Below are 25,107 nucleotides of genomic sequence, written 5' to 3' on the forward strand. Positions count from 1 at the left end.
TAGGGCAATTATGGGAGGGTCTTTGTCTTTCTCAGGTGTGAAAAGCTTACATATTAATGTGATGTTCATGCCTCTTGCATAAAGCTTTATCACACAAAACACGTCTTAGAAATTTTAAATCAATATATTGTCTTCTCTGAATGAGCAGTCAGGATGATTTTCACATAGTTTTGCAGCAAATATTCTAGGCTATGTCATACAATTTTCAAAAGTCTTGTGAAGAAATAATCAGTATGGGTTTCATGAGCTTATTTCAGTGACAATTTTTTTTTGTTTTTTTCACAAACCACGCATAAATGTTATTATCTCAAAACTACAAACTTTTACATGCTTGCTGCTGACATATTATTGTAGCAGAGTTTGTGCTGAATACAGTGTAATCAGACTTTAGCCATGAAAATGACACAAGTAACAGAAATAAGCACAAATGTCAGAGCATGTCAGAGCACCTCCAGGGCCAGAAAACCCCTCAGACCCTAGAGGGTTAACCCCCTGAGGTCGGCTATCGCGCCGGCGCAATAGGCTCGTTTTTTTCCGTATGAGTGCAAAAAAAAAAATATAAAAAAAATATTAATTTTTATCTTATATGCTTGTGTTATACATCAATCGATCCTGTTTAGTGTGTATTTTTTTGTGTATGCTCATAATAAAAACAAAGTGTTGTGCTTTTCGCCAAATAAAGAAAAATAAACATGATGCGAGTTCTGCCTTCTCTCCGTCAGTGAAGTCAATTCTGAAACGCGTCCGGAAATGAACTGTAACTCAGCGAATACTCAGTCAAACAGGCATACAGTCACACAGGCATGAAGCTTGAATTCTCTTCTTTTCAATGAAGTATTTTTTATAAAAAAACAAATATTCACAGTTTATGTAATATGTATGCAAAGAGAGAGATGTCAGTCGTTCTCATCTCAGCTAATTAAGTTTTAATGTGCTCCGCCCACGGAGAGCGCGCGCTATTCAAACACAAATGTGAGGCGATCCAAACAAACCTGTGAAACGCCCACATCAGCTGGATAACACACACCGCGAGTTCACTTTCAGACTTATGTACTTTACGATGCTGTGAGGAATAATACTATCTTGATAATAATCCTGCAAAAATTTACCTCAGAAGTTCTGGAAGTATCATTTCGAGGAGCAAACGGATCCCGAGGAATTAGGTCAGTTCTGTTTGCTTTGTTCTAATCGGAATGAATGAACGCAAAGATGCGTGCTGTTGTGGAGCTACTACAGCTGGCAAAAATACTGTTTAAATATTGATCGCGTTTCTGTGTATGAATGAATGAACAAACGAACGCACAGATGCGCGCTGTTGTGGAGCTACTACAGCTGGCAAAAATACTGTTTTAATATGAATCGCGTTTCTATGAATGAATGAAACAGCGCACAGATGCGCGCTGTTGTGGAGCTACTACAGCTGGCAAAAATACTGTTTTAATATGAATCGCGAATACAAAGAAAGATTACACTGGAAATATTGTTACAATTTTAAATGTTGTTGTAATTGTATAACCTTAAAAAAACAAAACAAAAAAAAACATATATATATATATATATATTTATATAAGGATAGATGTAAACAAAATCTTAAAAGATCATTATAAGCCTTCTCTTTAAATAATTGTATTATGCTTTATTAGTGACACATTTGGGAAGAGAATATATTCCAAATCTGAAAATACAGTATGAGAACAATTAACTGCACAATTTCTAGAAATGTTTGCCTTGGATATTGTACAATTTGCAAGCAAAATTTGTGGAAAAAAACAACAAACCAGTTATATATTGTCCTTGCATTCTTGTGGCTGAGTCACACACCTGAATGAAAGGCTCATTACGTATGCAGCCTCATTATGCGGGCCCCATTGACTCCACAGGTGTGAATCACGCCCACCCGCATATGGCCTTTCCAAACAAAAAGTGTTTTACAAGATTTAAATCAATGTATTGTGTTATGTGAATGATTAGGCAGGATGATTTTCACATAATTTTGAAGAAAAAATTCTAGGCAACGTCATCCATTAGTCAAAAGTCGTATTTACATATATTTAGAATGTGTTTTATGGCCTTATTTCAGAAACTTTAGTTTTTTGTTTTTGAAAAAACCATGCATAAACATTATTCTATCAAAAATACAAACATGTACATGCAAGTTGTTCACATATTATGGTAGCCCTGTTTGTGCTAAATAGAGTGAATTTACACCTTTGCCATTAATATGTTTATAAGCAACTGAAAAAAGCACAAATGTCAGGGCATGTCAGAACATCTCAAGGACCCCAAAAACCCCCCAGACCCCAGAGGGTTAAAACTCATCTTTGATCACCAAAATGACATATTTAATATGTATATACAGTACATAATGCACAAATCTGTACATAAGTCTTCTGTTCCAGATGTAAACCGCTTTATTATTATTATTATTTTATTTCTTAGTCTTATTTATTTAAATGTTCTGGTAACTCTTTACAATAAGGTTCATTAGTTAACATTAGTTATTGTATTGACTAACATGAACTAACAATGAGCAATATATTTGTTACAGTATTAATTCATCTTTGTTAATGTTAATCACCACACTTAGTGAATAAAGCTCATTCTGACTCTGAAAAACTAACCAGCAAAAAAAAAAAAAGAAAAAAAAAAGTAATAAGATCGTGGATCGTGATCTTGCCTGGAAAAAAATCATGATATGACATTTTTGCCATATCACTCACCCCTTTGAAGCCACTTTGAGCAATCAATCCATCCATGCATGAAAAGACAATGAACAAGTGTTATTGTAGAGCTGGTGCCTTTGCTTTCAGCTTTTTACCTGCGATATCTTTCTCCCTCATCTGTTTTGTAGGCGGCTCATCCGTGTCCCAGGGCGTGGACTGGTTAATGGGTGTTTGTCCCCAGAGGACACTATTAGCCAGGACCTGGCCCTGAGTCTGCGTGTCTGCCAATGGGTGCCCAGATACCTGTTTCAACGAGAAGAACGTCTTGGGTAAACAGACCAGCCTTTAATTACTATGTCTACGTTTCCAATTACAGCCCATTTGCCAGACACTGGTACATCATTTTGCTTTGTTAATATTCCATTCCATTCGCTCTTTTAATTACGCCGCTGTTCTAGATTAGAGCCATCAATAATGCAGGAAAATCCAAGGTCGGCCCCCAGCAATTTGACTGGGTGCAAGAAAGTGAGATCTATATAGAGAACATTTTACTAATTAATTCTTATCTGCCTCGCATTGACTGTAAATCAAAGGGAAGGTAAGAAGTTTTGAGGGATAGAGGGGGACTTTTAATCACTTCGCTGAAAATAGGTACTAAAGTTGAATGGAAATGGACACGCAGAACTGTCGCTTATATATACATATATAAAGATATAAAGACTGTTTTGCACACTATTTGTATGTGCCAGGAACTAGACACTTTTTTTTTTTTGTCTTTAATTCATATTCATCTTTTGAGTCTTTAAAGGATGGATCTTATGCCACTGTCAGAATTCGCTCTTCCAAGTTGGAGAAAAGAAAAATCGGCTGAAAAAAAAGTCCTAAATGTCTTCTTAATTTTATGCCACTTTTTATTTCATGTGCTTTTTAAAACTGTAAATAAAAAGAAGAAAACATAAAAAGATGCCTCCTTAGCGTCAAGTGTGGGCGTTGAGTTTGTTAATGTGTTTTTCATTGCCAAGCCAGAAAAAAAATGTTTCTTTAACATGTAAAAAATGTATTTAGAGATTTCTTCAACAGAGCAAGACTGAATTATCCACATTCCTCATGCCGCTGCTTAAATGTTTTAAATTTCATCCAAAGTTCAGCAAACAAAATGAGCAAAAGTATGAATCACTTTAAACTCAAACAGGGCAGGCATAAGAGCACATACTGTACAAGTCAGTAACAAACTTCACATGTCTGTGACAGTACAAAGACAAAGTTACAAAGTACAGTACAAAGTTTTTGTCTGTCACAGCTGCATTTTCACATGTCTGGTTTTAATTTGACCTTTTCTTTAACTAGCTTTTATTCAATGCCCTATTAAATTGCAATTATAATGAGGAAAACAAATAAACATGCAATGACTTTGAATTTTATGAATAAAGGCATTTCAGCTCTTTCTGTGGAATTCAGATGGTAGATGCTATGCAGGCTAGCCCTGAAAACAAATCATTTCAATGCCTCTAGTCTTCTCAGAATAGAGATGCATGTTCGTATCACTGACAGGAGAACTAACAGTAATGAAATTCACCTGCATTCACTAAAACTTGTCAAAAGTTGCATCTGGAATATTCCACGTGAGAACACTGAATAAATATAGCATCATGGAGCTGAAGAATGTCAAGTCTATTTTCTCCTTACATTTGGACAGCACTGTTGAGTCTCATGACTAGTTAGAGTGATAAGAGAAAACTGTCATAAATCCACCCATTTTTTTAATAAAATGTTTGTATTATCTGCAATGACGCACACAATGGGAGATTTGTCACGTATGCACCTAATATGGTTTGTGATACTGAAAAGCTTATTTAATGAGCACTATGAAGACAACAGAAAATTCAAGCACATCATTTACTTCCTAATAGCACTGGCAAAATCATCCCCCAAAATACACCCATGCAGCAGTCGGCTTCAGGGTGTCACGTCAAACCAGAGTTTAGTTTGTGACAAGCTGACTGCACATAATCCCTTATGTTAACCCCAAAATTTGACCCAATTCACCAAGGGCGAACAGCCAGTGGCTATAATAGAGTCATCATAGCCGTGTGTGAAAGAGTAGCAGTCTAGAGCTGTTGTCAAAACGTTACCTGTGGAATAAATAAAACTGGCATTACCAATTATAATTTCCCAAGTGTGTGACATCAAAAACCTGCAGTGTAACACACACCTCTTTGCAATTTAAATGCGGACAACACAGCACTCATGTAATGATTATGTACGAATAAGTCCGGAAACAGCTTTTCGTTCTGTCCCCAGGCAAGAGCGACACTTTATAACTTCCCAGGAAGTAGGTGGTTCATTTACTGAAAGTGACCTGCAGAAGTTTTCAAACTACACCAGGAGAGCAAGTGGAATTATAATAGAAATGGCTGTGGAGTTCACATGTGCTCATTTGCAGCCAACCTGCATGCGCTTAAAAAGAGCTTTTCCTGCGCCTGCAGGGGAAGCCAAATGGCAAATATTACATTTCTGGGTTCATTTTAGCTAACTTACTAAAATACTTCCATTTCTGTATTGGTTTGTGCACGAAGAGTATCCGCAAGGAAACGCTGCATGCTACATCTAATTTTCAAGGTCAGAATTTCAGAATACACTACCAGAATAAAATAATAAAAAAATAAAAAGCTGATAATTCCAGGTGCTTGCAGAAATTGACAAGATGAAACACACAATATTCACGTAAAGCAGCTGAACATATACAGTAACGGCTTGCTCACTAATTGCCCACAAACTAAAACACAGACATACATTTTCAATGAAATCTGTACTACTGTTCAAAAGTTTAGGGTCATTAAACTTTTTTGGGGGGAAAGAAATTAACACTTTTATTCAGCAAGGATGCATTAAATTGATCAAAAGTGACAGTAAAGACATTTATAATGGTACAAAAGATTTATATTTCAAATACGTTCTGTTCTTTTGAACTTTATGTTCATCAAAGAATCACTGAAACAATGAATCAGGGTTTCCACAAAAAAAAAAAAAAAAATAAGCAGCACAGCTGTTTTCAACATTGATAATCATAAATGTTTCTTGAGCAGCAAACATAGAATGATTTCTTGAAGGATCATGTGACACTGAAGACTGGAGTAATGATGCTGAAAATACAGCTTTGATCACAGGAATAAATTGCATTTTACAATGTATTCAAATAGAAAACAGTTATTTTAAAATTTTAATAATATTTCACAATATTACAGTTTTTACTGTATTTTTGATCAAATAAATGCAGTCTTGATGAGAAGAAGAGACTTCAAAAACATAAAAAAAAGCTTATCACTAAACTTTTGAACAGTAGTCTGGTCTAACTAATAAATAAATAAATAAATAACAGGGCAGTGCTTGATTTTTATCCTTTGAAAACTGACTGGATTGTGAAAAGTGGATGTTGCATTGCAGAACACAGCCAGCAAATTGTAGGGAAAGGTTGAAAATGGGACTTTATAATCGGTGTCACATGAAAACGTTACGAAGTCGTATCTTCCGAGCGAGGTCTCTTTAAATGGCAAGTGTTCGTAACTGTACGAGTGCCTGTCAAACTATGACAGCATGCTTCTGCTCACCCTCCATCCGGTGGTGTGCGCACAGGATCACTTCCCGCAGTCAAATAAGCCGTCTCCATTTGAGCGGATGGCTGTCCTCCACGATCCTAATCCGCCAGGCGTTGGGCAGCATCGCTCTCCGCCTCTCACAAAGCCAAATACAGCATCCACACTGTCATGCTCTTATTTGCTATTCCTATCTCAGCTGTCAACACAGAAGGCTCTTCCTCACCCAGCAGAAGCATTCGCTCCCACAGCACCAGGAACCGATGATCCATCATTTGTCAGGACCGTGGCTTTGTGAAGTAAGTTTGCTATTCCTTACGGCTTGCGGCATCTTTAAGAACATCCTCAGAGATGGGAATCTTCGGTGGCCTCCCGCTTATGGAACAGAGGCGATTTTTTTTAAAGAAGGAACATCTTTCTCTAGATGATGGTTCAAAGGAGGAACTTTTGGCCTTTAGTTTGTGCCTTTGGCCTCGAAGAAGCAGCCTTGAAAAGGCTTCAGACTGGAGCGGCTTTACTTTGAGATGAATTCTGTGTGCGTGTGGCTGCAGATGATTTTCAACAGCAAGGACATATGGCTTTTAAAAGGGTCAATGCTCTTCAGACCGGTGAGGGACACCGCTATATCTATGAATGACAGGAAGAAATACACAAGTCTCAAAGTCAACATCTCTGTTCTCTGATGTCTGGCTTTATCCAGAACAGAGCAGGGCTGTGTGAGATTCAGAACTGAACTGAGAATGCCTTCAAATCAATACTAGAATTGTTGAATTGAAGCAGCAAAACAAGGGCAATATATATATATATATATATATATATATATATATATATATATATATATATATATATATATATATATATATATATATATATATATATATATATATATATATATATACATACATTTTGGGAAAACAATTTACAATAAGGTTTGTTAGTTAAAATTTGTTCACTACCTTAGTTAACATAGTTAACATGAACTAAGAATGAACAATACTTCTAAAGCATTTATTAATTTTAGTTAATATTAATTTCAACATTTACTAATATGTTATTAAACTCAAAGGTTGCATTTGTTAACATTATTCAATGCACTGTGAACTAACATGAACAAACAATGAACAGCTGTATTTTTATTAAATATTGTAACAAATGTATCGCTCATTGTTAGTTATTCTTTGTTAATACATTAATTAATGTTAACTAATTAACCTTATTGTAAAGTGTCAACAATTTGGTTTACTTTTGCACAGTAAAAAACAGGTTTGATGTCATCACTTGATGTCCACTGTAAAATCTAGGTCCTGAAGCAAAACCAGTTGACTGGTCTAATTTACTAAGGCCTTACAAATAGTTTTTTTTTTTTCCTACAGAAATAGTTTTCTTTATCAGAGAATACATTTGAATAATTACTTAAACATTATTTTTTTTCTATTGGACTAATACAATTCCTATTGTTTAATCATAATATTCTGAATTCCGCCCAAATAGAATTGAATTATCCCATCTTATGAGTTGTTAACTGCAGTGTGGCAGACCCGTTGTTATTATCTGTAATATGAATATGAAGTGGAACAATGCAAAAGCATAATAACAAGCAATTCAAATGATCTTGCGATGAGAGCATATTTCCTTTGCAGGCTCTTCATTTTCTTTTCTCCTCTCCGTGAGCGACTGCAGAGTTCAAAGGAGTCCTGCATGTTTTGGCATGTTCTGACTGCCCGTTTAGCATAATGCAGTTTCACTAAATCTAAATGAGAGAGCTCTTAGCTGACAAAATGAAACCTTCAGTGGAGTGGAGCTGTTGAAAGAGGTCATGCTACAGATAGCAGCTGAAATACTCAATAAGCTTTCAGGGGCGTCTTGAGAGCCTGAGTCTAGAAACACAAGACAGCGATGATTGGGGGGGAATTAAAATGGGAGAAGCGTGTGAATGTGTGTTTGAAATGATGGTAGAAACGGCCCTCACACGGTCAGATTCTTGCTGTAACTCTAATGGGAAACTCAAATGACACTCAACATGCTGACTGTAAAAACTCAGTACATGACACTTGTTGATGTTGATGACAATTCATTGCTGTTCATTTTTGCCAAAAAAAAAAAACTGAATGGAGAAAATGCACCAGGGTCCAAATCAAATCCAGATGAATGAGGTGTGAAAATAGGCTACCAACACTACCAACATCTATTTATTACAATCACTTTACAAAATAATATATTTACAGGGCCTGGATTGCAGCATGGGATTGTCGGTATTTTGAATAGTTTTACTCATTCTGCAGGATCCGCGCTTATAATGCAGGAGATTTGTGTCGCAAACATTTATGCACTATATCATGTAGGCTAGATGAGTAAATGAATCCACACAAATTCAGATCAAATCAGTAATTTGAAAACAGTGCGAGTGATTAAGTGGTACCGTGTTTTCTCTCTCTTTGTCCAATGATGCACAAATGGCTTCACATCAGCACATCACTTCTGCACTACAAGTGAGCTGCACGTTGCGACTTTTGCTTGCGTTTCGGGACAGTTGACAGAATTGTCACTTGCCCAATTGGGCCAGTGTTCCAACATCACAAAAGTTTATCATTTGAACATCTTTTTAAATCTTCCCAATTTAAACATTAAAGCGATGTTAAACTATTCTGTACTTGCACACTCTCTGAGAGACGGTTTTCTGTGCACACACAGTCACATCTAAAGCATGTCTTAGATGAACGTAGATAGTTGAGAAAGAAATCAAGTGTATCAGTATATTTGATCCGTACATACGCTCTTAAAATGAAGGCAACCTAATAAACCTGCTTTTGTCTGTGTCATATGATGCATTTTAATGTTTTCCATTTCATTTAGTCTGTAATGTATGTTTGCGCATGTATACGATCTGCAAAGTTACAAAGCTCATAGTCTCACACAAAAAAGATTTGGCTTTCAAACAGAGAACAGTCCTGCCTCAAACGCCTTAATTGAAGTCCGGATAGTATTTCCTCAAACGCCTATGTCACAATGTGAAATATTAGAATACTGTCCGGACGAAGGCATATGCAAAGAGAGAAGACAAGGCTTCAGTGAATTGTAGTGTTGTCGTCATGTCATGGAGACGCTGTGTGTGCGAAAGCAAAATTGCTTTGTTTGGCTTTCCGAAAACAGATGAAACTACGAATCAGAGGTAAGATTTATTCACATATTTTGTTCCTCGTACAACCCGAAAGGTTGCTTGTGCACAGTGCATTTTACAGAGGACAGTTTCCATACCGAGAAATGAGATCCTCTGCTCAGGGGAGAGTTTGTTCTTTTCCCAGTTGACCCGAAGTCCCAACTGGCTGAGGTGACTGAGCACCAGGTCCCTGTGTTCACACAACTGCTCTCGTGACAGGGCCAGTATGAGCCAGTCGTCAAGATAGTTGAGGATGTGAACGCCATGTTCTCTCAGGGGAACAACTGCTACCTCTGCAACCTTCGTAAAGACGCGAGATGGCAGGGAATCCCTAAAGTGTAGGACTTTGGACTTATATGTCCGTCCCTCGAACGTAAATGTAGGAACGGTCGAGGGAGAATCGAGACATGAAAGTAAGCGTCCTTAAGTTCAACATGGCGATAGAAAAGGGGGATGAGAGTATCAAGGCATAGGGTTAAATGACAAATTAAACCCAACATACTATTGAAATTGATCGTAATGTTTTTTTTATTTTTTTATTTTTTATTGTACAAATATTGTACATATATTTGATTTAGCATTATATAGCAACCTCCTCCAGTCCACCCCACACACCTGTCCCACCTACTTTTTAAAACAAAATGACGCCACTGGTTGGAGATGTGTGTTTGGTTGCCCGAGTTTTATTCAGTTTTCCAACTGTACGTTGGTTAAGAATCAAATGGCTGGAGTTTATTCACACAGCTACTACTGAATCCACCGTAGCATCAGCGCTTGGATTCACTTCCATGGTGTCAAGTACGACATGCAGTCTGTGAGTTAAACTAAACGCTATTGACTATTTGAAAAGGGGGAGAATCCATTCAATATGTCCCGCCTTAGCTTCCTGTTTCAGTGGAAATTACGTCAACACATCATACAAAGCTGCGCGTTCCAAGGCACTTCAGTGGGCCTTTAAGTTCTTTGGCCAGGTAGACCTACAGGAGCGTCATGGCATGCAGGGCAAGGTCTCGATGCAGGGTGAGGTCTTGGTGGAGGTCTCCATTCGATCCCGTCGCTCGTGGCGGCCCGGGAAAGCATAGCCGTCTAATCTGGGTCTGATCCGGGCAACTCTACCGTCCCTGAAGGGGACAACATAGCCAAACCTTCATCCTCGGAGGACTCAAGCTCAGCCTTCGATGCAGTGATTGACATCTGATCATCCAACTGAGCCCCAAAGGTGCTACAAGGAATGAAGGACCCGAGGAGTAGCCCTTAGTAGCCCCTAAGGGTGGCCAACAGAAGAGGAACTAGATCGGGGAATAGGTGAAGGGATCATTGTTCATTGGCTCGTTTAGTTATACTCAAAGTAGATTGGTCTCTCAAAACGATCCCCAATTCGTCGGTCAGTTCCAAAGTAACGCTGAATGTGACCGACTGAAAGGGAACTTATTTGTATATTTATTCTATAATATTTATTTGTGCTACTGCTTGTAGATTGCAATTTCTAGATTGCAAGTCTAACCCCCACCATAACCATGCCATTTTAACTTAGCTAGATCTCAGTTATTAATATAAATTAATAACCACATTAAAACAGTAAACCACTGGCGAACTAAAAACCACAAATAAATTGAATAGAAATAGAAAACAGCTTAATTCACATTTATGCTTAAATCGTTCTTAAATACAAGAGTAAATGTAAATCGTTGTTTTCTAGTTTCATTGATAATTATTTTTAACAATTAAATAAAAAAAATGCATCATACAAAATAAATACATAATACATAATAAAAATGAATAAAAATAAATACATGAATGAATGAACAAAAAATGTTTCTCGGATTATACAATATTATACTGGTTTCAATATTAAATAGTTTTTTTTTTTAAAGATACTGCTCCATTAAATAGCTTTTTAGTAGTAGTACAGTAGGCTATATTAGATATTAACTTCTTTGCAATATAATTAGCTTGTAGCAAACTTTCAAAGTAGTTTCACCAACACTTTTAGCATTTTAATGAGCCTGAATGCGACAAATTGATCCTTTTGAATCATTTGACAGAATTTATCTGCCTCACAAGAGAAGCGAATCTCTTCGAAGGATCAAGACGAAAAGGCCACAAAGCCAATCTTCTCATTGAGATTCATAACTTAATATGCAAACAAATTACTTCAGCGTACACTCTATTTGCTGCTCACAACAATGCTGAACTCTGCATACAATCATGTGGAGCCAATATGCCGATACTTATAATAATAAAATGTCCAGCTTTTGACATAAAGAAGCCTTTGAATGTGGAATGAAAGATGCACAGGCATATTGCTTTTGACCCCACATTTTCCCCAGTGTAGACATTTGTAAATCTAAGATTCCTTTATTCTTTCCCCCACCCTGCCAGCAATATGAAAGCAGGTAGCGGGAGTTTCTTTTTGACACAGATCAATAACCAGCCTTGCTATTCGTTATCAGAGACGGCTTGTAGAGATCCTGTGGTGGGGGTGGCTGCAGGGCTTTCATGATGGATGACAGAAAAATTGACCCTAAGATCAGCCACTGCACATACTTTAATCTTTTTTTTTTTTCACTGAGATTGGAGACAACAAATACATATATATATTTTGTTACCACGACATAAAATGTCTATTGTTAGAGGTATTGCTATATCATGTATATCGCGGTTTATAGCACTGCTGACAGTTCAGAGTGATGAAATACATGAAGCGCGATATATAAGCGTAATATATTATGAAAACTAAGGAACTCTGTGTGGTATTCGTGCATACTGGCACACTACCAAAGTGCGAGCACAGAATGCTGCCTCTCTCAGAAGGCAATCGCGAATTTGGGATGTGCTCGATTTTGAAATGTGTTATTAAGCACAATAAGCAGTGAAAAAGAACTCAATGCGGTGCACGCGCTGACTGACACACAGCATAAGAGCATGCACAGAAAGCCGCGTCTCTCAGCGTACAATCGTGAATTCAGTTCTCTTTCATGTCTTATTGTGCTTGAATGGTCATTACAAACGCAATCATGTCAAAATGCCCATCATGTAGAATATTCATGTAAACACAGCCAGTTATGTCTCAAGTGAATGTAAACTGTTGGGTGTAAACCAGATGTGTAGCAGTATAATGATCCAAGTGTTTTATCTTAAAGTGACAGCAGCCTAATATACTTGCCTGCTGCTCTGTGTCATTAATGTGAATCACTGCTATTGACTGAATACCTTTTTTTAGCTTTAATAAGAATACATTTAAATTGAATTCATACAGGGAAGACTATGCAGTATTTTATTTTTTACATTTAATTATTACATTTTTGTACTAATTTTAATTACATGCTAAAGCTGCAGTCCATAACTTTTGGCGCTCTAGTGGTTAATGAACAAAACTGCATGAGTCTTAAGGAAGAACATTGTAGCTAGAGCTACAATGTTTATTTCAAAGCTAGAGCTACAATGTTTATGTCTCTGTTTATGTCTATGACGAGTCACGCAGGTACTGGGCAATTCTGCAGTGGTACGACTCGTACCAGTTTAAAATAGTCTGAATATAAACAGTTATTATAGGTGTACCGCAGTGATTCAGGAAAAGACAAAACCACAGTTTGGAAAATGGATTCATGATGTACTTGCTTATTATATACATTTTGTACATTTTGAACATAAACAAAGTTGTACCTGAAAAACTTAATTTGTTTATCCGTTAATCTATTCTCCAAGTTGGGTTGGGAGCTGGCTCAAGCTACACAAGCTATGATGACGCAATCTACCCGCGGCCGCGAGGTACACCCGGCTGCAACGCATCATATTCGTCATCATCTTAAGTAAACACGGCTGAAAGTTAAAGCTGGTGTAAAAGATCGGTGCAACATTCATTATTTGGACTTGGTTCGGATTTAAGCCGTCCGACGTAGACTGTGTGGTGTAACAGTTCGGTAAGTTAACACACGACTAATCCGTTCTGCCACCTCAAATTCAAAACGAAACATATCACTGAATACCAGCGCGCGCGTATTATTCCCAATATATCTGAGTGGTGTAGCACATAATCTCTGTCTGCGCCCGATTTAAAGAATCGTTGTTGTGTTTCTTTTTAACTGAAAAGACATCAGTTAGAATATTCTAATTTTAAATTTGGGGTTTCATAAGCTCCAAGCCATAATAAACATTAGACCTACTTAAGTCTCTGCAGCTAGTGTAAGTTACTTAAATTTTATTTATCTGCAAAATTATGTTGTATACTTACAGTTTTGCACAATATATGTTCTCAAAACTACATGCACCCTTTAAAAAAATATATATATATATATTTAGCAGTTGTTTAGCAGGGTCTGTGTAACCTGTTCTGAAATGGTTTTATTATAATATCGTTATCACAAGAGGCTGCAATGTATATCATCACAATTTAGATTTTAGGCCATATCGCCCATCCGTAATTGATAGCCTATAGTAGTTGATAATAACATGGGCCTACCTAATGTTGCCTACGGACGGTAACAGTACAGTAACTTTTTACAGTCTATGAGTAGAACAGCTTTCTCAAGCAGTTTGTGATGCATTTTGGAAACAGGAGATGAGCTCCTGGTCTAATGCGCCACCTGGCTTGAGAAACCCGTTCTCAAAGACTTACTTTTATAGTCATTATTTGGGTAGCACACATATTCTGAATGTCTTCGGCAGAATTCAAATGAGCCATTTTAATCTAGATTAATTTCAAAATTAATCTAGATTAATCTAGATTAAAAAAATTAATCTATGCCCACCTCTAATATATATATATATATATATATATATATATATATATATATATAGGCATATTACAATACATGTTTACACAAAAATTGTTAACACACACACACACACACAAGTACTGTCCCCCTTTAATTAACATACACATAAATTGTAAGAATATGACTAATAGTAAAAACTACTAATAAATAAACATTAGGCCTATGCTAAAGCTATTAGGTAGCAGTCCCAAACTAGTTTTTGTTATGTTGCTATGAGCCACCACAGTCATTTATAAATATAAAAAATAACACAAAGTGAAAATAAAGTGGCATTTTGGGGTTGATATGGAAATGACAGTTACCATGGTGAATACACAATACTAACAAGAACTGTTAATGAAACATGGAAACTGCTCCTGGTGAATAGAATGAAAATCATCCCACACGACGTACCAGTAACGTGATTTATTGGTATTTTACTTTTATTTCGTGACTTACTAATTTACAACGTAACGAAGTTGCATGCTCATAGTTTCCTTTGCACTTTATATACAGTGAAGCGACATTTGCACGTGCAATTGAAGAGTGTGCGCTACGAGCACAGTAGCCTATAGACCAATTTCAAGCCGAAGTCACAGTTATGTCAGGGTGTTAGCTGGTGGCAAAACAAAGGGAAAACTGGAGGCGGCCAATACAAACCAGCACAGATTTGGCTACATAATAAGGAGCTTAAATTATTATTATTGGGTCATCTTGTTGTGTTGTTGGGTGCAAGAATCGATGGAGTACAGGCTCCAATTTGAAATTTTATCGCATTATGTTTTCTAAATTATTGTGATTATTTGTAAATCATCTATGATAGTATACATTGTTTTGATTGATTGTGACTATATTTTTTGAAGAACCTGGTAAGAAAGGGTAATCAAATACATAGTTAAAAAATGAAAATGCTGTATCTGGAATTTTTATTTCTAGAAAATATTCACATCATTAAAATTGCACTGTAATGTCACTCTTTACATTGTCGTCTTCTGTCTGGCCTTGGCGCTGGCAAGGCAGAACTGCGGATCGTAGGCTACCACACAAGTCTTGTGACCATTTAGTACAGTTATAGGCATCTAAAGATTTATATGCACTCAGTTTCTCTTTACGCTCAGTTTCTCTATCGGGTAGGTGTAGAAGTCAGGCCACTCAACCGGAGGTAGCGTTAACGTTAATCCTGTCAGATCGTCCATCCATTGAATGAACGTGTACGGGTCTGGGATGTCTGTTAAAATTAACTTTTGAAAATAACAGTGACATTGAGTGACCTTGCACATTAAGATAACATTGGATTTTCTCCAGTCATTGTTAAAAAAACAAGCTAACAAAACTGGAAAACTAACGTTAGTGAAGCGGCCAGAGGGATCGTTCTGCCACCACCTAAGCTCCGCCCACAAAAAAACTTCACCATGTTTACCAACTGAAAAGGGGTCTGTAACGACTGACAAGAAAGGAATGTCCGTTCAAAGGTGAGGTGAAAAGACTTTTTCTTTCTGAGGTGAAAGACTTTTTATTTCAGCGTACACTTACGTCACTGCCTGGTAGTTCCTATTGTGCTGGGTTTTCCTATGTAGTCGTGATTCGCCTCTCATAACATAGCCTAACATGCTCTAAACACACGCACGCAGAGTGGATTTTCTTTTGTAATCTTGGCTTTGAACGGTTACGTAATCGTGGCATCTGTAATCGTGGCATCTGTAATCGTAATCGCGATTAGAAATTTTATTAATTGTGCAGCCCTAAAAATAACACACAAAAAAATATTGTGATTATATATATATATATATATATATATATATATATATATATATATATATATATACATACATATCACAATATATTTTTTGTGTCTTATTTTACACACAAATAAAATGAAAAATAAAATGAAAACAGAAAGATTTATATATATATATATATATATATATATATATATATATATATATATATATATATATATATATATATATATATATATATATATATATATATATATATATATATATATATATATATATATATATATATATATATATATATATATCATTATCGTGAAATAACATTTCTCATTTTGTGAAATAAGAATTTGGTCAAATGCCTCCCCCTTACTTACACTTTTCCCTTCCTATTACACACAGACATATTTCAGATTGGAAGCAAAATGGGTTTCGAAAAGCAGGGTTATTATAGTTAACTAAAAGTAAAACCATTGAAAAAAATGAATTGCTAGAAATAAAATAAAATATAAAAACAAAACTTTTTTTATTTATTTTATTTCAGCTAGTTACCAAGGCAAAATTTCTAATTTTTATTTAGTTTAACTTGATGTACTAAAACTGAAACTGAATAAAATGAATACAAACTAAATAGACCTTTTTAAAACAAAAACAAAAATATAAATCTAATAAAAAAAATGGAAAAACACAACACAATTACTAAAACTTCACCAAAAATTAAAATGAAAACAGAAAGATAAAAACTACAATAAAAAACTATAAAAGTATAGTTCAAACTTAACCACAAAACCAAACCTGCATGAGTCATATGGATACTTTCATGGGCAGTTTAAGTCCTTGGCAGTGTGAATTACCATTGAAGCCTGAACATTTCTCTGTGGTGTTTCAAAAAAAGAAAAGAAAATGATACCAGTTTGGAATGACACGAGGGCGAGTAAACGCAGCATGAGACAGTGGCCACAGGTGTGTTCAGTCCTACCTTAGTCGTGGAGGTCGTGCAGGTGGGAGCTAATCGCTTGCAGGTCAGCTCGCTATTGGACGTGCTGGTTGTCCCAGTGACCGGGGTGGGCAGCAGCGAGGGGATGATGGGCAGGGGGAGGAGGCCGGGACGATTGTTGCCGCTGTTGGGGACGGAAGAGGCAGATGTGGAGACACAGCCGTTAACGGTGCCGCCGCAGCTGCTGTTGGTGATGCAACGCTCCCTCCGCTCCCACACGCCACGGAAATCCCGCTCAAAACGCTGATGGTACCGTGACATCATGACAGAGCGGATCAGGAGAACGAGAGACACTTCTGCTCACGGGGAGCTGGAAAAAACCTAATGGAGAAGAAGAAACCTATTAATATCTCAAAAAACTATTGTTACTTTTACAAATAAACATCAACAATAAAGATAATTATATGGGGAAGGATCAGCAAAATGGAAACCTAGGCTCATTGGAAATTACACAAAAACATACCTATACTGTACATACAAGATAAATACATACAGTAGATTCAATATTAAATTATGTTATGACCAAAAAACACTATCATAGTGCATGACTTGTAAACTTATATTATGACATTTGAAGAACCAGCTCTTCTAACCAAACTCTAATAGTATCTCAATGACATACATACATGAATAACACTCCTTCAAAGTCAACCTAAATGCATATATATATATATATATATATATATATATATATATATATATATATATATATATATATATATATATATATATATATATATATATACAGTGAGGAAAATAAGAATTTGAACACCCTGCTATTTTGCAAGTTCTCCCACTTGGAAATCATGGAGAGGTCTGAAATTGTCATCGTAGGTGCATGTCCACTGTGAGAGACATAATCTAAAAAAAAAAATCCAGAAAATCACAATACAGATCTGGCCTTTAAAAACGCGCCTTTTCTCCCGCGGCATTCGGCAATTCGTCTCGTAGAGTCTCGCAGAATTCTGCAAGTGCTTTGGGGGGGCCTAAAAAAATCCCTCAATGTGTTTCGCTTCACAGAATATCCACCAGGTGGCGCATAAAAAACAACTTTACATTAGATTTTTTCTTTTACTTCACATTACGTCATGATTGTGAGAAAACATCCACAATAAAATATAAATTATAAATAGTAATAGACACAAATATTTACAGTAGGCTACTGTATTATACAGACATTTGAAAATATTTGTAAATGCAAAAGGTTCATTAAGACAAGAAGGGGTATTGGACAACGTTTACGAATTTTTATATGCTTTGTCATTGCTGTGGTTTCCAGGAGATGAGTGCATGCAGAATATTTAACATTGCTTTTATTAAAACAGCAAAGTGACGTTCTTGCCAGCGCATAACTTTTTTGTACAACTATTAAGATGATTGTGCATGCAATGCGCATTTATATAAATGCAACAGAGAATTTAGTGTGAGCATAATACTCGTGACTCTGCCTGTAAAAACCCAGCAGTATTTTTTATATATATACACAAAATCATCCTAACATAATGCAATTAAATAATGCGACTTACCCAGATTCTTAATTCGTGCAGATATTTCTTGTGTGATTGTTCTTGTGCAGATATTTCTTGTGAGGTAATGTTGCAGCACAACGCGTAGCATTTATATTTTGGGCGCATCTGATTTGCCATTACATTATTACTAAATATTTTAATTGAACTGTCTTAATGCATTAAGCATAAAGATTTTTCCACGTTAGTCTCAGAATGTCAGGGGTTGGTTTGAGGTCTTGCCGACAGTTTGTAAATCTTCTAAATATTCATATTCACAAATTCCATACAAAGGGTGATCAACAGTTATGACTTCTAAAATAAAATTAAAATGACCAGATAAGAGGTATCTGATTGACAGTTTGACAGATGTTGTTTTAAAATAATAATTACAACATTATGGGGAAGTGGTATTAAATATTCGGTAACACATAGCCTAATACAATTATTTTAAGTATGCATTTTGTTCAGTTTTGCTTTTACAAAATGTTCCCTGTTTTTTATATAATTAATTTAACCTGAGATGTGCATTATATCGCTTTTTGATCATTATTTGTGTTGTCGAATTTTGACACAGATTCATTACTTGTTCATAATAATTTGATTCATAATTAGGTTGTTTTTTTTCTAAAAGTAAAAGTAAAAAAACTAAAAGTTTTTCTAAAAGCAATATTCTAAAGAGATACAAAGACAGTGTACGTGTACCCACCAGATTTCGTCATAAGTCATTTTGTACCCACCACTTTTAACTTCCGTTGACCGTTTTCAGTGGTTATGAGGAGCAATATGAGAGAAAATTTTTGTAATCATTGTCTGACACAACAAAAAAAATTATAATATTCATTTTATTTTAATTTTCGTGTTCGCATTTATGAGGGAAAAAACAACGTGTCAGTTTACGGTTATGGACGTGAGCACTCTAAAAGCGGCACTAAAAGACTGCTTTAAAACTTTCACAGAGACCTCAAACAGAACAGCTGCCTTTCTTTAAATCGAATTTCGTTTTGTATTAATTATGTCTTAATTTTAATCAATGTTTCGTGAACCAATTGCCTGGATTTAAGAAGTAAATATAGCAGACAATCACGACATTGGAGGCGCCGGCGATATCTCATAAATGAACCGAAACTCAGCGTGTAATGCACATTTACATTTACAGTGTATTTAGACACATTTACTTTTACCGGTTCTTTGTGGCAAGCTTTATGCGTGCGGTCGTGCGCTTGAGTGCGGCTATATTATAGTACTAAATGCTCATTACTTAAAACAAAGCATAAGCCTCTTCCTGGCATGCAATGGAATCTACAATGTCAGTTGGTTATATCAACATATGTCAAATTAAGTTACGCGATATCAACAAATTAAGCTATAAACATTAATTTGAAATAACTTAAAGCGTATGTATAGTATATTTGCTTAAATAGCATTTAAACAAAGGAACTGCAAGGGATTAAAACCCTGCCCACACGCTGGTGAAAACTGGAAAAACCGGTTTTCTTTTGATTCCCTGAGAGGAGATCGATTAGCATTGGGGGTTGAATCGGCAGACCTGGGGGTGGGTGGTTGTAATTTCTTGACTCTGTGCAATTGGTAGCAGCTAAAACAAGCAGCTAAAACAAAGACTGTGCAATTAATTACATTTTGGAAATAACTTTCTTCATGTCGTTTTATTTATACACTGTAAAACATTATTTATTTATTTTTTTGAATTTGTAAATATTAAATATGTTTTACAAACAATTGGTTTACAAACTCTTGGAGGTTTGTGGTTACCATCATTCAGAAGAGTGGTGCTTGTGTTTAGACTTGTGCTTTACGTGATTAAATCAGGAAGATTACATTGGTTTCTGTCCACGCGGAGACGCATTTAAGACGATTTAATCAGGAAATGGAGGCACCGGCGCGATATAACTTGCATTGCTCGTGAACTGAGCTCGTCTCATAAATGAACCGAAACTCAGAAATGTATCTAGAAAGGTTGAAATGTCCACTTTTAAACAAAACAATTCAAAACGAAAAGAAACAGACAACTCTCTTGTAAGTGTGCATTTCTCTCTATAGGCACGTTCGTCATCATCTGCGAAGATGACGAGTCAGCATTGTCAACATCTTTGACTGACACATAAAACACTAGTTGATTAGTAAACAATTAAAATGTCTCCTTGCTATATTTGACACATGATTACTTTTGCCAGTTCTTTGTGGCAAGCTTTATGCATCCGTTAACTATCGAATATCGTGACTCATATTTTGTACCAGACCATTTATGGTTGTTCATATTGTTCAACAAAGTTCTTGATAAAAAAAGAAAAGAAAAAAAAGAAGCTACTGTGCCTAATATTATTGTTGTATAGCGAGCAAGGTTTATGCGCATGCTTTAAGTCTTCTCCGTTTTTAGTGTATGTCTGTGGCAGAATTACAGTGCATGGTCTGGTATGTATACTAGGCTACATCGTTTTGAGTCGGTTTCAGTGGTTTAGTGTGTACGCAGATATTTCAGGATAACCAAGGAGTGGCTCTGTAAGAAGCATATCAAGGTTCTGGCGTGGCCTAGCCAGTCTCCAGACCTAAACCCAATAGAGAATCCTTGGAGGGAGCTCAAACTCCGTGTTTCTCAGCGACAGCCCAGAAACCTGACTGATCTAGAGAAGATCTGTGTGGAGGAGTGGGCCAAAATCCCTCCTGCAGTGTGTGCAAACCTGGTGAAAAACTACAGGAAACGTTTGACCTCCGTAATTGCAAACAAAGGCTACTGTACCAAATATTAACATTGATTTTCTCAGGTGTTCAAATACTTATTTGCAGCTGTATCATCCAAATAAATAGTTAAAAAATCATACATTGTGATTTCTGGATTTTTTTTTTTTTTTTTTTGATTATGTCTCTTACAGTGGACATGCACCTACGATGACAATTTCAGACCCCTCCATGATTTCTAAGTGGGAGAACTTGCAAGATAGCAGGGTGTTCAAATACTACTAATATTCGTATTGTAACTAGTATTGTAAATAAATATTTTTGTAAAATAAACTGAATGAATAAATATGTTGCCACAGTCACCTTTTTATTTAATTGTTCCGGAGAAAACCGAAGATGCTAATTCACTTCGAAACTGCCATGAAACATGAAAAGCAAAGCAATGTCATTTTGCAAATGACCAACAGAATTTTTTTTTTTTTTCATGTTTATTTAATGCATCTTGTGCCTCTTGTGGACATGTCACCTGAAAACTATCAATGTGTCAATGAGAATTAATCATATGATTTTTTATAGTAATTAAATAGCAATTAATCTTATATTTTGAATCTGTCGAAATCTGAAATTATTTGAACATTGGATACATTAAAATGCACTTATGCAGTTAATATGCTTACAAACAATAACATCAGTATGTGTTTTACTAGTAAATAATGTTTAATACTTTTTGCTTCAGTGATAATTTTAACCAGGCAAATTCTGCAAATAAGCAGTTGATTTGATTTATAAATAAATGAGCTGTAAAAAAAGGACATCTCATCTTTAGAATCACACAGCTTTAATGTTAAATTAGATAAATCTGTTACTTCATTCTGAAGGTGTTATAACATATTTAATTTATCGTATTATAAGTTAACACATACAATGTGGCAGCCTTTCATCAAAATTTACAGCTGGTTGGAACCATTTAAAGCAATGAACGAATGCAGACATAGCATAATAATTCAGTGTCTGGTCAGCATCTCCATTGTTGCATGATTCATTCTTTATGATTCTGCCTTTGAATTCAGCACAAAAGACAAGAGGTCACATGTTGTCTGAATGTCTAGAGAGTTATAGATACCAAGAGCTTTGCAGATCAGTCCAGCCATGACGTGTGACAGCAGCACAAAATAATCACACTGATGCTGATAACAGAGACAAATCAACATGTTTGGTGAATGTGTATCAACTTTGTGAATATATATCTTTTTTTCTCTGAAATGTCACTTTGGTTTTCAGTGATATAGTATAGATTGTTATTTTTACATTGAATGTACAAAAGTTTTCACATTTAATTTTATATCAATATAATTAGTTTAATTTAACAGGGGTGTGAATACTTCTTATATCCACTGTAAGTAAAAAAAAAAAAAAAAAAAAAAAAACATACATTATTTAAATATACATTAAACACACACACACACACACACACACACACACACACACACACACACACACACACACACACACACACACACACACACACACACACGTAACATGTATGTAATATGTATACATTTTACAACACATACATAAACACAAATATACACACACTACTGTTCAAAAGTTTTAGAACAAGCTTGATTTTGTAAAAGTTTTTTTAAGACAAGTACAAAGTCTTCTGATCACCAAGGCTGAATTTATTTGCTCCAAAATACCGCAAAAACAGTGTGTAACGTAATTAGTTGTTATGGGAAGAAGGAGGCGTACATTTAAAAGACTTTAATAAATAAATAAACACAAAATGAAAGTAAATACGGCAGCCCCTCACTGACGACTGCCGCCACACATAATAAAACAAAACATCAAATAAAACAGTCCAGGCCTGGTCCTCTCTCGATCTTCACAGTCATCGCTCCACCTTTTATGCTTCCGCTCCTCCGTGAAAGATACAAGACCTGTGCGTCGCGCAGGTGTCGCTCATCATCAATCACGCCACTGGCCTCGCGCCGATCTCTCACGGCTCTCGTCCTGCTCGCCAGACAGTAATATTGTGAAATATTGTTACAATTTAAAATAACTGTTTTCTATTTTAATATATTTTAAAATGCAATTTATTCCTGTGTTGGCAAAGTTGAATTTTGAAGTTCAAAAGAACAGAATTTATCTGTAATAAAAAAAAAAAACTGTGTAACATTATACATTACTGTTCAAAAGTTTGGGGTCAGTAAAAATTGTTTTTAAAGAAATTAAATAAATTAATACTTTCATTCAGCAAGGACAGTTAAGTGACAGTATAGTCATTTAAAATGTTACAAAAGTTTTCTATTTCAGATAAATGTGGTTATTTTGAGCTGTCTACTCATCAAAGTATTCTGAACAAAAATTGTACACAACTGTTTTAACATTGATAATAATCATAAATGTTTCTTGAGCAGCAAATCAGCATATTAGAATGATTTCTGATGGATCATATGATACTGAAGACTGGAGTAATGATGCTGAACATTCCTTTGCCAACAAAGTAATAAATTGCATTTTAAAGTATATTAAAATAGAAAACAGTTATTTTAAATAGTAAAAATATTTCACAATATTACTGTTTTTGCTGTATTTTGCTGTATGCAGCAAACCATGTGCAAATTCATAAGTCAACACCATTGCTGAGTATGTTCTCCTTAAAACTGCAGTGAACCAAAGATAGTCTCAAAAACACTGTTGGTGAAAAACACTGTGGAAACCGCCGGTGTTTCTGACGTCACAAACTACCTTCAACATCAACGTGTGATCGTCAACAAGTGGATCTCTGTGGAGACAGGGCTAATTTGCATATTCATAGTATATATTCACCACATATACTAAATGAGGCAAGGGTGTACAGTTACATTCAAGCTTTTAGGCATGAATAATTTTTTTTCAAGGAAAAAAAGTTTAAATATATAATTATGGCGATCAAAGATGAGTTTTAAGAGAGTTTAGGCCCCCTGAGGGAACTCAGTACCTAGAGACTGACTTGTCAGCTGCAGTGGTTGAGACCATAGTCAACTCCGGTCCATCCACGAGAAAACTGTATGGCTTAAAGTGGAATGTTTTCACCGTCTGGTGTAGAGAGCGTGGGATGGACCCAGTTGACTGTCCGGTGGCTTCAGTGCTGGAGTTCCACCAAAATCGCTTCTCTGCTGGTTTTTCTCCGTCCACGCTTAAGGTGTACGTGGCTTGCAGATCTGGCAGTGGTTCTCGAAGGATTGTCTCTGGCCCTCTTTGAGCCACTTAAAGTCAGCTTCCGAAGAAATTTCTCTTCCTCAAGGTAGCTTTCTTTTTAGCTATTATGTCCCTCAAGAGAGTGGGGGACCTCCAAGCTCTTTCTATCTCTCCTTCCTGCTTAGAGTTTGGCGTCTTCTAAGGCCCTTCTCTCCGGGGTTTCCCTGCAGGTGGTATGAGATGCTGCAGGTTGGGCTACACCGCATACCTTTATGAGGTTTTATAGTCTGCACCTTCCTTCTACACCGGGTGTACAGGTTCTCTCCTCCTAGCTGTGCCTAGACAGTTCACACTAGGTCAGGCTCTGGTTGTTGTGGCCTAGTGGGTATCCGTTCCACAAAGTTTTTTTCATACGACGTGTTAAGATGCTGTGTCTCCTTGCCATGCCTCTGTATGCCTGAGAGCGACTTGCTTCGATCTTTTAGAAGCTACTCTCTTTGTGTGCCGGCATCATTTCATAACTTCCGTATTCCGCCAGTGCGTGGTACATCACGTGCTACGTCAAGTCAAGTAAAGTCACCTCCATTTATATAGCGCTTTTAACAATATGGATTGCTTTAAAGTGATACAGTGATATCAGCTTTTCGGGAATTACCGTAACAGATTGTTTAGGCTTTACAACAGCTCTAGAATAAAATTATTGTCCAGCTAAAGTTAAAGTTAAAGTTAGCAGGAAAATCCTTAACACGCTCCGGCCGCCCATCCGCACAAAATAGTGCCTGGTGACTCGAGAATGCACTCCCTGAAATAGGTTAGAAG

General features: G+C 36.2%; 1 protein-coding gene across 1 annotated transcript in view; it reads right to left on the reverse strand.

Moving 5' to 3' along the window:
* The window catches only part of LOC308679861 (kelch-like protein 29), a 263,473-nt gene that overhangs the window by 184,876 nt on the left and 53,490 nt on the right, over positions 1 to 25,107 (reverse strand). Inside the window, exons 3-4 of the mRNA XM_081347670.1 lie at positions 16,886 to 17,224; positions 2,819 to 2,966 (exon numbers count right to left, since the gene is read on the reverse strand). Of these exons, the coding sequence (XP_081203796.1) occupies positions 2,819 to 2,966; positions 16,886 to 17,167 (430 nt within the window). The 5' untranslated portion in view covers positions 17,168 to 17,224. The remainder of the gene's footprint in view (positions 1 to 2,818; positions 2,967 to 16,885; positions 17,225 to 25,107) is intronic.

The sequence above is a fragment of the Scardinius erythrophthalmus genome (genome assembly GCF_964197995.2).
Source record: "Scardinius erythrophthalmus genome assembly, chromosome: 19".
Classification (NCBI taxonomy): Eukaryota; Metazoa; Chordata; class Actinopteri; order Cypriniformes; family Leuciscidae; genus Scardinius; species Scardinius erythrophthalmus.